Source organism: Acyrthosiphon pisum, chromosome A1 (genome assembly GCF_005508785.2).
Source record: "Acyrthosiphon pisum isolate AL4f chromosome A1, pea_aphid_22Mar2018_4r6ur, whole genome shotgun sequence".
Classification (NCBI taxonomy): domain Eukaryota; kingdom Metazoa; phylum Arthropoda; class Insecta; order Hemiptera; family Aphididae; genus Acyrthosiphon; species Acyrthosiphon pisum.
In genome coordinates, this window is record NC_042494.1 from 148,627,587 (window position 1) to 148,643,541 (window position 15,955).

Below are 15,955 nucleotides of genomic sequence, written 5' to 3' on the forward strand. Positions count from 1 at the left end.
CCAAATACCAAATCAATTTTCTCGAAAACAGATTTTGCGTAAAATTTCCCGTTTTCCTTAATTTTCTTTGTTTTTCACAGCGTTTTGAAAACTATTGGAAATTTCAAATTTTGACCTCCCAAATGCACCAACTAGATTCACTTTCCCATCAAACAAGATACTGTTGAAGAAAATCGAAGCCGTCTTACTGCCCCAAACCGTGATGCCAGACACAAAAATAAAAAAATAAAAAAACACACATCATTGTAAAATCAATACATTCATCGTTCCACTCAGAACCTAAAATTGACAAAATATGTAAAAATCACGAAAATTATCAAATTATTGTGAGTTAATAATTCGTAAAAATGTTTCTTTTTAGAACTAAGATTTTAAAATGTAATACAAGATTTTTTATAGGATAATCTACCTTTATCAAAAAAAAAAATGTCTATAAGAAACTCAAATTAAATTTTTATGAGCGTTTGAAATTCATATTTTTACAACATTTGATATTCACTCGATTTCTTACGTAACGAGTTTCTTATTTTGTTGTAATTAAAAAACGAGTGACTGTAGAAACTTGAAAATTTCAATGAATGATAATATTTTCATTTTTTTACACCATAAAATTTTCAAAATATTTTGACTCTTTTTGAGCTGTTTACGGACATTCTCAGTTTTCAATTTTTTAAGTTTTTTTTCTATAAATATCAATAAAATTTTGTTTGTTAGGTTAAAAAGTGTGAAAATTTAATGCAAGGCTCCTGATATATTGTTACAATAGCAGTTGACAAATATTAAAAATACCTAGTTACAATTTTTTTTTATAAGCATTTGAAGTTCAAATTTTAACAAAATTTATCAAATTTAAAATTGAATAATTATTTTGTAGTTAAAAATTTATAAAATGTTCAACTTTTATATCTAAGGACTGAACATTTAATACAAGATTCCACGTAAGTAGTTAATTCTGTTACCAAAAAATCTAAAAATATACATAAGCACAGTTTATTTTTATACTCATTCTATAAGTTAAAATTTGGACTAAATTACATATTAAAAAACCTAGAATAACTATTTTAGTTATTTTGTTGTGATTGCATAATATTATTTGTGGGTACTTGAAACTTTTAAAGTATACTATTATATATTTATGATAGTATCATGATTTGTTGTTGATGTATAACGCGTTATAAGTACCTAATGGATATTGTTATATGATTAATTTGGAATTTATTACAGGTATACCTTCCTAGTTCCTATCATAGGTCAATTTTTTTTTTAATACCATAGATAAGTATATAATATGTCTTATACCTAGACTGATATACCGTCTCCGCTCAGAATCGTTTTTCTTATACAATGATATTATATCATTGAATTCAAAATTAATACTATCCATTATACAGTAACACACTTGTAACCTACTGTACAGCACTACAGCAGAGCGATATCCACTTGCCCACCTTTTTACGTTTGACCCCCCCCCCCCTAAAATACCAACTAGTAAACTTTCCTATCAGAAAAGACATTGTTGAAGAAAATCTAAGCACTTTTACTGTCCTAAATAGTGATGACAGACTACAGACACAAAAAAAAACTGTTTTTTGCTTCCGAAATGTTCTCACATTGAACTAAACGTATAATGATAATATAATATTTTGTTAAACGCACTGAATGTTCTCTTTGTCGTAGCCCGTTCGTATATTATAGACCCTTTCCGCAGCGGCAAATGTAACGTATTTATCATACTATATTATTGTTATTCACTGCAGTGGCATGTATCATAAAAAAAATTGTTGTTGCTCAAATAATTTTAGGTGACCTACCCCCCATAATAATATATTGTTATACCGACCTATAAAATGTCCTGATTTTTTATTTTTTATCTCATTTATGCATTCAAAAATCTCAACATTTCTTAAATTGGACATTTATATTTTGTATGCTCTTACATTTTCTGTAAAGTGTAAGGTGTATAACTATTTCATGTCCATAAATTGATTTTTGAATATTATGATCTAATGTCAAATGATGTGTACCGTGTACGTAATTTGTATGATGCGACTGATTGGTGGATATACAAACACAAATCATTTACTACACACCAAAGACAGGAGAAGAGTGATCGCAGGGAACGGAAGAATCGCCTAAACACAACTCCTTAAAAATGACATGTTTATTGTAGGGGTCATAATATATTTTTAGCAAACCATTACACTAAGATAATCATATTATTGTAAATATATAATATTGCACAATACATAGAACAAACACTCACAGTTAGTACAAAAACAATTGTGGATCAATCATAGATGCCTTTGTCTTAAAGTTTGAAAAAAAATACGGCACCTATAGGTATATTTTTCAGGTGCAACAAAATAATTATAAAAATCTAAACTAGAATCCAAATTTTACAAAAATTTGCACAAGTCCGAAGTCAGTAGGAAAAAGTCGGCGGTTACGTAAACTTGCCGCCTATGGAACAATGTACTCTATAAGGGATTATGCATATGTGTTTAATAATTTGAAGATAATCATTGCGTACAAAAATACGATGCAGTGCAGAGACAGACCAGCCTATAATATAGTATACATTATTGATTATAGGTAATACAAATACAAATAATGATTAGGGATTTACCATTATTTTAAAAATTTCCTAATAAAATAATGTCCGTTATTCGGAGAGTCCACTGTTCGGGGGTTTTCCTATTGAAAAGTAGTGAAAATTCCCCCGTTCCCAAAAAACGTCCGCTATTGGGAGGTGTCCGTTAGTGGAGGTTTCACTGTATATTTTAATATTGTCGTATATTGTAGACAGTCGTCAGTATAATATTATTTAATATATATGTAATATAGGTGGGAATATTTTAAACTATAAATTATTGACATAGGTCAGGCCAATGGGCAGTGAAGCAAGGTGTGCTGAGAAATTCGGCGAGGACGTAGGTACGAGTGTATGACGATTGTACGTGTGAAGCGACAGTCGAAGTACGGGCCAAGTGTTTTCAAATAAGTGATTTATTTAAAGCGTAGTAGGTTTACCACGTATCACACTATACGGGTGATACCACAATATGCATATATTATATAAAAAAATATGCATATATGGAGATAATGCCAAATTCTACCAGCTTTGCAAAAGAGAAGATGTGGTATAATGCATCAGAGTGACCAGTGCCGGCGCTAGGGGAGGACAAATGGGACATTTGTCCAGGGCCCCGCGCTTGTTAAAGGGCCCCGTGATTTTTAATTATCATCTTAATACGAATACCTTGGGACACATTGACATTTTATATCAACCAATTATAAATCTATATTATGCCTATCACCAGTTATTTGGAAAACAATATAAATAATAATATAAATATTTATGATCTCTATGGTTATTGTTTTCTTTGTTCTTTATTTGGAAAGGCTTTCCGCGTATTGTATGCCCGTATCGCCGTATTATAGAAGGGGACAAAGCTATATTCTTAAAATATTTATTTGATTATCTAATATAAATTCAGTTGGTCATTAATTGAGTATTAATTGACCGCAGTCCGCTTTGTGCAGTTCCTGTATTTTTTCAAAAATTTCTGCATATCACAAGAGTAAGTTTTTATTTTATGAAATTATTATTACACTTAAGTTTAGAGTATAGCCGTATTAAATATAGGTACCTACTGCGTGAGTATTTATAGTGTATCAGGAATCAGGATTAGTTTTAATATTTATTGTCTACCGTCGTATATTGCATTATTCTGTCTGCCGCGGTCACGTACTTAGATATTAACCCTTCGTAAGGCGTGTGGTCTACAATTGTAGACCAGCTATAAAAATTTACAATTTTAGTATTTATAAATAACTTGTAGTGCCTTGTACTTTATAGTAGCTGTTGTTTATCTTTACTGCTGTGCAATCAGTATCATCGTGACCGTTGACGAGCGTTGTGTAACGAAACATATCAACAATATTACAAGACTTGTAACCACTTACTATGGGCCAGTTGTACCATCACTGATTAAAGTTAACCGGAGTTTAATCGGCCGAATTTGCCCGGTTAAATATCTGTTATCAGCTGATTAAGCTTAATCATAGTTTAACCGTAGACGGTACAACACTGGCTTAGTGGTCTACAACTGTAGACCACGCGACTAACTAATTTATATTTTTTTATAAATTTGTAAAATTCAATTTTTTTTTTTTAATAGGGTACAGTTGTTTTAATAATTTTAATTTTAACGAAACATAAACAGTACGTAAAAATATATGTATACCTACGTAAACATTTTAATTAGTATATAGATTTTCACCCCCCTCTGAGAACCTAAAGGCTATTACCTATGTCCAGGGCCCCGCAATACCTAGCGCCGGCACTTTGAGTGACAGTGGTGAATCCATAGGGGGGAGGGGAATTTCCCGCACTAATCACCGTAGTTTCCCTTTGTTTTACACTATGTTTAGCCAATTTTGTAGCTAATTATTTTTACTTTTCCCCCCTACCCCAAAATTAAGCCGTAGATCCGCCACTGAAAAGGGACAAGCAGGGATGGCAAACGATTTTAATTTTTTCGTTTTCGTTTTAAATAGTAATACTCAATAGTTAATAGTTAATAGTAACTATTTTAACACTTTAGTCTTTTAGTTTCCTTTTTAAATAATAAGTAAAATATTCAATAAGTAATAACTGTGTAATATAAAAAAAAAATAATAGTAGAAAATAAAATAATTAATTCTTAAAAAAAAGGTTTTATACAGATTTTATACTATTTTTATACTATATTTTTCAACCTACAAAATAATATACAATTGTTCGTGTATTTATAGAATTTTGTCAACATTTGAACTTTCAAACAAAAATTGTACTTGTGTATCTTTAATATTTTTGAATTGCTATATTATACAACAACTAACGAGGAACCTTGTATTAAATGGACAAACTTTTAGACACAGAGACATTTTTTTTGTCAATATATTTTATAGAAAAGAAATTAAAATTTTAATCGACTATAAATAACTCAAAAAGATTCAAAATATTTTAAAAATATATATAATATACAGATTGTCAGAAAAAAATTTTCTATTATAGGAAAATGGCATGCACAGGTAACAAAAACTATATATTATAATAAATTAAGCTTAACATTTTACAATAAGTAATGTCTTTAAATTTGAGCATAAATTCATAATAATTTTTTATGAGTCAAAATCACGAAATTTTAAGTTAGAAATCCCTAAAAATTTTCTTTTTATATTCAAGATTTTAAAATTGAATTCAAGATTCCTTAAAAGTTTTTGTACCTTTAACAAAAAAAAATGCCTACTGGAAAGTCAAATTAATTATTTATGAGCGCTTGAAGTTATAATTTGTACGAATTGTACCAGCTGTATTCACTCGATTTCTCTTGAAAATGAATAACTGTAGGTACATACTTGAATTTTACACCAAATTTTATTTTATCAGTTCCTATATTAACATGTGGTTTTTTAATTCCCTGTTCTGTCTGCTCTCACATTTTGGGGCAGAAAAAATGTCACCACACTGGTAAACACAATAAACTTGCACGTGGCCAAAACCTTCAACATATTATTTTATTGAGATTTTGTATACGTAACAAAAAATTGTTAGTTAATATTCTTTATGGGTCTCAGTGGTGCAGGGAGCACGTGAACATAATCATGTCCAGTGGGGCTATTATTATGTTGATATGTTGAAATAAATTAAATCATACCCTTTAATGCGAAAAACAAAAACAATATTTTACTGTGTAAACAGAATAATTTTATTAGATCATAATTTGATGAACATATTTTAAACAATTTTGATAATAGTTATGCCGAAAAAATGAGATACAAAACAACAAAATTGTAAAAAACAATAAATATAATAATTACTATAAAGAAAAAAAGACATCGGACAAGACGAGGCGATTTATGGGGGGTACGCGATGGCGAGTGGGTGGTGATGCAGATAATGATGGCCACTGGTCACCTCTACACAGTTCTCACGGCTGGTCCTGCGAGGCGGACGAGAGTCGCGGGCGCGTTTGCTCTGGACGCGAAGACGACCATGGAAGCGGGCGAAGCCTGGCCACGACGGCTGCGAGAGCGATGACGACAGTTGGCGACGAGCGGCTAGTGCGCGATATAGTGCGCTTGACTGTACTGCAGGCGCGGAAGACGACTGTTGTGAAGGCGACGAGCGGTGACCAAAGCTCGGAGCGAGTGACGAAGACTATGTCATCCGTCACTCACCCGCCGTGAGCTCTGCGGGGTATCCGTCGCCGCCGCCACGAGTCGCCTTCGTGCAGCACTGCAGCAGTCGTCACTGGTACCGTCGGAACGGCGTCGATGTCCGCACCAGTATACCGCTAGCCTCCGTCGTCGTGTCGTCGTCGCTCTCGGACCGAATCAGCCGGACGTCCGCGATCTCGTCACGCTACCGCCGGTGCAGGCCGGAGAACGTTTATCGGCGACTTACCGCCCGGTCACCCCAAAAGTGCACTGTCACGTACCTAAGCCTCGACCCCACGTCATCGCCTCGCCTTGTCCGCTGCCCTCGGCCAAGGGGGGAACTCTCGGACGGTTTCACTTCGGGGAACAACAGCAGAAAACGCGTGCGGCCTTGGTAATACCCGTCCACGCAGCGGACGCGATCCTCGCCGCCATCCGTCTGCGCGGAGTTGCGCGTTTTGCTAGCGTTGCCCCCGGGTCCAGCCAACCGATCAAGTCTCCATAGCTGTTCTTGACCTCAGCTCCCCTGACCGGTGTGACGAACTCCGCCTCGTCACTGGACGCTTCCACAGGCGCCTGCATCGCTGGCTCAGCGACCACGTCGTCTTCGATCAATTCAACCGGTCCAGTACTGGAATCGTCGTCCGATTGATGAGTTTCCGACGAGTCGCCGCCCGCAAAATGGGTCGCATAGTACAATAGGCCCGCCAAATCCGCAACCGTAGGCTCTTCTCCGAAGTTGTCAAATACGCCAAGTTCTGTTTCCATTATTTCATACTCGATGTTATTGATGATATTTTTTAGGACGTCTTCTACGGTTTTCTCAATTTCTTGGGTGATTGTTTCGGTATTATGCGATTCAGCCATTTTCACAGGTAAATTATACGCGTGTAGGTATAGTAGTCAGAATAAATTGCAAGTGAGCCGATTCCGAATTTCGTCCTAGGCCGTCGCCGATAATTTAAAACAAACATCGTTTATTAGTAGCCAGCAAGCAAACCATCATATTATTATTAATCGACCGGCAGTATCAACTAGACTTCACGGGCCCGTTTATTTTTCCGAATACAATTATTTTTATTATTATTATTATTATTACTATTGTAATACTGTACTTACGTTATAACACAGAGATATACTATAAATGTATTACAATATTTTAACAATGATATTTATCGATCTACATTTCGTACTGTATAACTCGTTTTATACTTTTATAGTTTTATAAGTGAAGTCTTTTAGATTCTGATCGTAGCGATTAATACGTATTGAGATTTTACAATTATACCTATGTGTGTATTTGTGTGTGTGAATAGGTACCTATTAGCTGGTGTACGGCGTTTTATGGTAGAACAAATGATTTGTTCTTCCACATTGGGGATGATTTCAGATTGCAAATTGGATCTAGTTGCCAGTTGGTACCTACCTTTGAAGGGTGACATTAAAAGTTATTTTCTTAATAGTTTGGAAAAACTTTTTAGTTGCATCTTCTATATATTTTATAAAGATATTATATGGTATAAATTTCAATTAATTTCATATTATAAACATTTAAAATTTTCCATTTATTTTTCCTTTAAATTAAGATAAATAAATTTTCACTTGGTCAAAAATTAAAGAAAAAACCAATAAAATGTTTCACATATTTTTTTTTCTTCTACTACTTCTGACTTTAAAAACAACTTTTTTTTTAATCTCTATTTTTTTAAACACCTTACATAATTGTTTAAAAATAATTTAATAACAAAAGACGTGATATATACATATTAACGTAATTATTTATTAAATTATTAATCATTTTATATAGGTAGTTCACCATGTCCCCATTATGCGTCCATTGTCCATGTTCTGTTTATATTTTATGTGACTTATTAAGAATATCATACATTTCATCATTGTTTAATTTATATAAATAATATATTTTAATTGCATTATTTTCTGTTCTATGTATCTAATGGAAAAATGCATTCCTTAACTTATTATCTGCTTTAGCTACGGCTAGTGGTGTTAAAATACGGTATTTTTTTTTTATATACCGTATTATACCTTGTATTATACGTGTATTAAACTTTGTATTTAAGTATGGTATAATAATTGTTTGTATTATACCGTATTATACACATTTTATACGTTATAAAATCCTGTATTAAAAGATATGCAAATTTGAAATTACATATATACAATTTGAACTTGATTACTCAATTGTAAAATAAGTATATAGTGGCTCCCTTCGCCGAACTCGAGATCCTCCGGACCTCTCGTTAACGGGGGCTCGGCCCCCAAACCCCCGGGACTTTAAATAGCAAACCTAGAGGGGGGAGACCATACTTGCCCTTCGGGCAGACGGATAACCTAACAAGTAAACCTAACCTTGTTAGTTAAAGTAACAAAAGTATAGTGGCTCCGGTCTTCAAACTCAAAGGACCTCCCGTCGCCTATCGGCTCCGGTCGCCATACTCGATGTCCAGTTAAAGTAAAATAAGTATATAGTGGCTCGGGGCTCCCTTCGCTTGCCGGCTCTGGTCGCCAAATTCAAGGTCGTCTGTGCGGCATTATAGTAGACAGTGGTGTTGCGTGCATTCGTATAAACGTAAAATCGCAAACTTTGGAAGGCTATAACTTCCAAAATAATGATTTGCGCCAATTTTTTTTTTGCACCATTGTTCTTAACTCGTCAAAACGACCCTTTTCAAAAAAAAAAAATTTCAAAAAATAAGGTTGCCCGGTAAAGTAGACTTATAATTATATATATACACACATTTTACCATGTCTCTAAAAAATTTCTGATTAATCCCGACATCCCGTGAGTGCATCGTTTATAAATTTTATTAGACATTCATATTATTCATCATTAATAATATTATTTGTGTTCAATAATTTCGTAATTTGGCGCCTTACGTAAACGCTACGCACGTTTGTTGTGTCCGAGTAACCTCAAAACATTTGCAAGCTCCTTGGATGAAATCATATCGCGCAGGCGCGTAGCGACCCGTCGGCAATTTTCCTATTCGCCATTGAGTGACGATATCTATCTTTTTCAAACCACGTTGGAATCATTGTGCGCTGCCCCGTTTCTATTTCGTTTAGAATAGTTATTCGGATTGTTTGGGATCGTTTAATTTACTAACCGAACCGTCATGGCTGTTGGCAAGAACAAGGGGCTGTCGAAAGGCGGCAAGAAAGGCTTGAAGAAGAAGATGTAAGTTGTATACGGTTTTTCGAATTAACTTAACCATACCGTACATACGTGTATATAAATTATCGTGTCCCGGAATGTTCCTGACTCCGATCGTTTTTTTAATTTTGGTATTGTATTTATTGTTTTCAGCATCGACCCGTTCACGCGTAAGGATTGGTACAATGTCCGTGCCCCGTGCATGTTCACAAACCGTGATGTTGGCAAAACACTCGTCAATCGTACACAGGGAACGAGTAAGTGTTTTGATAATTTTTGGATCGACTCTGTTGATTTGAATAAAAACGATGTTGTATATTCTGTATAAACACATCAAGGCATTAGTACATTAAAGTTGTTAGGCGTGGTGAAAGTATAACTTGACTTTTGTCGATAGTTTAAATATTTTATGAAACAAACTCCACTCAAAAACGCTAACCTATAACTTAATGCATTTTAGTATAGTAACACCTCTTTACAGCGGAATCGCTCAGTACCAACTGATGTTTCCATTACAAAGGCGATTAAAATATACAGGACTGTTGTATTTTTTGACGTAAGGATATATCTGTCATATATTGCTATATGGGGCTGTATGAGGAAGTTGGACTGTATATTATTTTTGAACCGTAGAAATTAACTATTAAATTTAGTAAAATAATATATAATATTCTTTAATGTATTTATAATGTTTACAATGGAACAAGACTACCGGGCAACCTTTTTTTTTTTAAAAAAAAAAAAAGATGTTTTGATGATTTAATAACAATGGTGCAAAATATAAATGTTCAGAAATGTTAAATTTAAAAGTTGGAGTTAAAAAGCTATTTTTGCTCTGGCCTTCCACACGCTTGACTGTGGTGCCTGCATGGCCACTCGCTGCACTGCGCTCAGACAAAAAAAAAAACCAACAATATCCTTAGACTTCCTATGCATCACCACCTCAAGGTAGGTCACAGGGTAAAAATTTGCGTTGAACCCGAGACAACTAAAGAACTAAAAGATGCTTAATACCACTAGGCTACGGCCACAAATTTCTGAATGATATTGAGTAATTTAACATAAAATATTAATATTCACAATGTTCACTAATTTTAAAGTGTTATAACTTTTAAATTAATAATTTCTGCAAATTTATTTTTTTCACCATCGTTCTTAACTCATCAAAACACCCCTTTAAAAACAAAAAAAGTCGCCCAGTAAATTAGACTTATACTTCTACTATTATTATAACTTAATTAATTAGGTAAAAGTATTGTATTGCCAACTGTTATTCTGGAAATCAATTATTATAATACATTACAAATACTTGATTCATTTTATAATGGACTTGAATAGCATTGGTTCATGTCCAAACAAATACTTAACCTAAAACTTACACTTTTAAACCTATTCAATGACTAGAAACATAAAAAGTAGGTATAGACTAGAATCATAATTTTGGTTATTTTTTTAAATAAGTCAGAAAGAAGATTGTGTAATCTTTATAATATAATTCCTTTGGTGTTGTAGGTATTTGTAACCAAATCAATGGTTTATTGAATAATTAATTTGGCTTTTGTAATTGTCTACTGGGTGTTAGTGCTTACAATACCTAGTTTATTATCTTAATTAGCATAAGTCCAACATTTTCAACTTTAACCTGTCGTTGGTGACGCTATGAGCATTTCGCTCACATAACTGTTATTTTGGGAACCATTGGCTTCAAATTATTTTGCTTATATCGATATTTTTAGTATGCTCATACAAGTTACTTATGGAAATAAATACATGGAAAATAACTAATCTATATATAAACTTTTCGTCTTATTACCATCTAATATCGGCGGTCCGACGGCGGCCAGTTATTTTAGCCAAAACATACCAATATTTCTTCCATCATACTGATCGACCTAGTAATGCGATAATAGTTTTTAAAACTGATTTGGATTCGTTGTAATGTCTACTTATAGATTAGTCAGTCCACTTTTCCCAATTTCACCCTTCCAAAAATAATTAAATGTGAGCGAAACGCTAACACATCACTAATGATATGAAAATATTAATGTCACTAACGACGGGTTAATGTAGTTTGTACTAGGTAATACTATGAATTATGTTATGCAAGGAGTTAGGTTAAATTTAATTTTTGACTTGCATATTTATATGTATTTCGAAACCATGTATCAATATGTTATGTTATAAATTAAATGATAAGGATGACACGTACAACAATTTTTATTTTAAGAGTCCTATGTGAATAATGTTGTTTAATGTAATAGTTAATTTTAAATAAAATAATTAGTGTATTGTTACAATATATATTATATACTCGTTAATTAATGTTATTTTAAATTCTTTAGAAATTGCATCTGAAGGTCTAAAACACCGTGTCTTTGAAGTTTCACTCGCCGATTTGCAAGAAGATGATGGAGCTGAAAGGAGTTTCCGTAAATTCAAATTGATTGCTGAAGATGTTAAAGGCAGAAATGTTCTGACCAATTTCCATGGAATGGACCTTACCACTGATAAATTGCGTTCAATGGTAAAGAAATGGCAAACTCTGATTGAAGCTAATGTTGATGTAAAGACCACTGATGGATACTTATTACGTGTATTTTGTATTGGATTTACATCAAAAGATCAATCATCCACGAGAAAAACTTGTTATGCTCAACATACTCAGGTAAAAACTTTTTTATATTGAACTTTAATATTTTTTTTGTTATAATTAATTTTATAATAATAATAATAGAATAGTGATACAAAAATAATTTTCAAATAAAATATAATGCAATATATATTAGCAGGATCACATTTAATTGAAAATGCTGTATATTTTATGTGCTGTATGATTTATATATTTTACTATTGGATGTGCATTTATTATTTTAGGTCAGAGCTATAAGAAAGAAGATGGTAGAAACTATTACCGAAGAAATTGTGAAATCTGACTTAAAAGAAGTCGTGAACAAGCTCCGACCTGACTCAATTGCTAAGGAAATTGAAAAGAAATGCCAGAGCATCTATCCATTACACGATGTTTTTATTCGCAAGGTACTTCCCTCATTTTACCCATATTAAATAATTGCATGTTATTAATGTTGATAATTATTTTAGGTTAAAGTTTTGAAGAAACCACGTATGGATATTGGTAAATTGATGGAATTCCACAGCGACGAAGGTGTGACAACTGTAGTTGATGAAGAAACGGGTGTCCAAGTAGATAGGCCTGAAGGTTATGAGCCACCAGTCCAAGAATCTGTTTAAACCATGGATTTTTATAAATAAACAATTGAGTTCTATTTTATTGCTTTGTTTATTTTGTAGAACTTCTGGTTTAATGTCAAATATACGTGGAGTTTTGTAAGACTACAAAACAATTGTGACCTAAACCAAAGAAATGTATTTTTTAATTTTGTTTTACATGTTATACAAAAACCAAAGTATATTCTTATGAGGAACCTAGCCATCAAATAACAGCTCTTCGGAGGAGGCATATCAAAATTAACATATTTTTTTTTTTGATAGTTGTAAATACTGTGGTTATTTTGATAGTAGTATTTGATTTTTGACATTTTAATTTATACTATACTATTCACTCTTAGATGGAACGATGTATACTATATGCATTATTTTATATATATCAGATGACATACCCATTCACTATTGAAATAATAGTTATAACTCAATATATTTCTAGTTCTTGAACCGAGGTCCCTTGAAATAGTCCTCTTTGCTACTGATAACAAATCGTTAATACCCAAGTTGGTAGGTGGTTTATCAACAATCATTTTGGAGTTCCTGATTTTTTAAGCAATTATAAATAATTTTTATTTTATATACTCAAATTCAGTATTTGTTACAACAGTTTATCGTATTCTTCAGGCGTGTAGTTGTCAGTTGATCAACTTACATATTTCTAATATCTGTCAAGTTATTTGTACCCAATATCAGTTAGATTGATTTAACTTTGAAAATGGTATTTTGTTAAAATTCAACTAATTTAACTTTATAATACTACTGTAATGCAAGTTGTATGGAAAATCACCTTGATTAAGGGACCACCAATAATGTGACCGACGTGTGTAGAATAATTTATTTGCGAAGCTGCGGACATAGGCATTTGAATTTTTGGTAGTTATTCAAGACAATCGAAATTGGCTAGGTTCTGTAAGAGTTTCAGGTTGCATTAAGAACCCGCACAAAAGAAATAATATGAAGAAAAAAGAAACTGACGAAAAAGCTAAAATCCATTTCCTCTGCAGATGAAGGCATAGATATTAGCAGTCTTGTAAAGAATACTTTTATTTTGTATTCGGAATACATATTCGAATAAATGAGAATTAAGGTATTCGAATACTATCAGAATACTTTTTTTCATAACTAGTTTTTGTCAGTTTTTGAATGATTGATAATTAACATTTATTAATTATTAATTAAACATACAACGTAATCATAAGTTATTTATACATTTTGACCACGTATGATACGTGCCATACGGGATACAACACATTGGTGTTTATAAAAATAATCATATCATGGGCCAGTGTTATATTTCGTTTAAAGAATAAAATTAATGTTCATGATTTATAATATACCTATTACCTATCTTGTCACAAACTATTTTTCTGGATTGGAAAAAAGTATTTTTTTAATGAATAAAAAATAAAAGTATTCAAATACTTTTATTCGAATACTTTACAAGACTGGATACTAGCATTGATTATACATAATTTATAGTACTAGGTAGGTAGCCTAACCATGGGTGTATCATGGAGAGGAAGTCATGAGGTTTAACCCCCTTTATTGACCGTTTTTTTTGAGCGCCGATAAAATTTTAAGATTATAGAATAATTATCTGTTATTTAAGGGCTCGTTTTACGTGACTCAGTGGCGGCTCGATCATGCATTTTGTAGTTCACTGAAGCAGTGAAGCGCCAAAAAGTTTGGGATGGGTGTGATTTTAATAGGTGGGTACTTGCATAGGCACAATTTCAACTTTTGACTTGCGGGGGAGCTGAATATATTAAAGGTAAGCAGACCATTTCAATATAGCATATTAAAATTGTATGTCCTAGGTTTTTTTTTGGGGGGGCTTAGCACCCCAACCCCTTCCCCCCAATTTGCGCCTATGGGTACTTGGTCTGATATCAGTGTCCAGTATAGCCGTATAAGTAATATAAAAATGGTAATTTTATGGCCAATTCATTATTAGCAACAAATTGATACAATCGCATACATTAACAATTAACTTATAAAGTTATAAACAGCTTTATGACGACAATATAGTACATAAAGTATGAGACAATGTCCCGGTATACCATTTCTGACACTGATTTTGGACAAAACTTATAAGTTGAACAGTCTGATATAAGCTCAGCTCCAGATCAATAAAATGCCAGTACTTTTCAATCAAAATTACTAGAATTACCTACTTAATATTTATGTTTTTTCTTTTATAATATTTATAATGTAGGTATCTATTTATATTTAAAATTAAATCGATTTGTTTTGTTTAAGTATATCTTATTTTTTTTTTATATGTATATACCTACTATAAGTATTATTGTATGTTTAACCAATCATTAATGACTATAATATATACCTATGTCTATTCCTACTCATTAATCTCTGAATACTGACCATTGTACTTTTACAGTTTAGGTACATTGGCACATCATAAGTAATGGGTATCTAAATAATCTATGTCTGTTGTGTATAAACTATAAATGTATAATTTTATTAATGTCTATGTAGTGTGAAGGTGAACAAATATAAGTAAATATTTAATTTTCATCATTCTTAGTTCATTTCGATTTCAACATTTATCGGTCATTTAAATTATATTAATTAATTAATATTATAGTTGTAACTACAAAATGTATTTGTTTGGTTTCGATTTTCGATTGTTTCGAATCTTATAATATGTTATAAATAGTTGAAGGACGGATTCTCATATATATTATCATAGTCCATAGACCATCGTTATATTAAATTGGTTATACTTAATAGCCAATAGATATGCCATTAAAAAGGGAATACTTTGGAAAAAAATATGCAAAATATGTGCCTTATGAAAAATTTAACTTTTTTTAGTATAATTTAATACCTATTTAATTATTATAATAAAATTGGACCTACCTCTCAAATTTATTTAAAAAAATTGAAACATTCAACAAATTCAACATTGATACAAACCAAACATACAAAAACCCAGTAAACATAGCACGTATAACCTACGTTTATAATAAGATAACTTTGGTTAATAGGTATTAGCTGTAAATAATTATAATATTATAAGTATAATAATTAATAAATGTATAGGTACTTAAGAGGACTGCAGCCGGTTTTGTCAAAAGTAAAAACTAATGTAGATTTCACCAATCTAAACATTAATTTTGTTTGTTATAATGTTTTTCGATATATTTAAATTCCGTATCATTTTTTTTAACATTTATTTGAAAATATACAATCTGTAATAGTTGTTACAATAAGCATATGAGCTGGATTATACAGTTGACTTGGAGGCGTAGGGGAGTAGCTATCCAGCAGTAACACTCGACGAGAACAATTCCGTATCATAAAATAAAACTT

At 32.1% G+C, this 15,955-nt stretch overlaps 2 protein-coding genes across 2 annotated transcripts in view; both read left to right on the forward strand.

Moving 5' to 3' along the window:
* The window catches only part of LOC100165344 (carboxypeptidase N subunit 2), a 98,564-nt gene that overhangs the window by 31,578 nt on the left and 51,031 nt on the right, over positions 1-15,955 (forward strand). The window lies entirely within an intron of this gene.
* Rps3a (ribosomal protein S3A) lies at positions 9,220-12,758 on the forward strand. The gene is made up of 5 exons (NM_001136121.1): positions 9,220-9,403; positions 9,533-9,636; positions 11,722-12,044; positions 12,254-12,415; positions 12,479-12,758. Exons 1-5 carry the CDS (start codon positions 9,342-9,344, stop codon positions 12,626-12,628), a joined length of 801 nt encoding a protein of 266 aa, NP_001129593.1. The 5' UTR covers positions 9,220-9,341; the 3' UTR covers positions 12,629-12,758.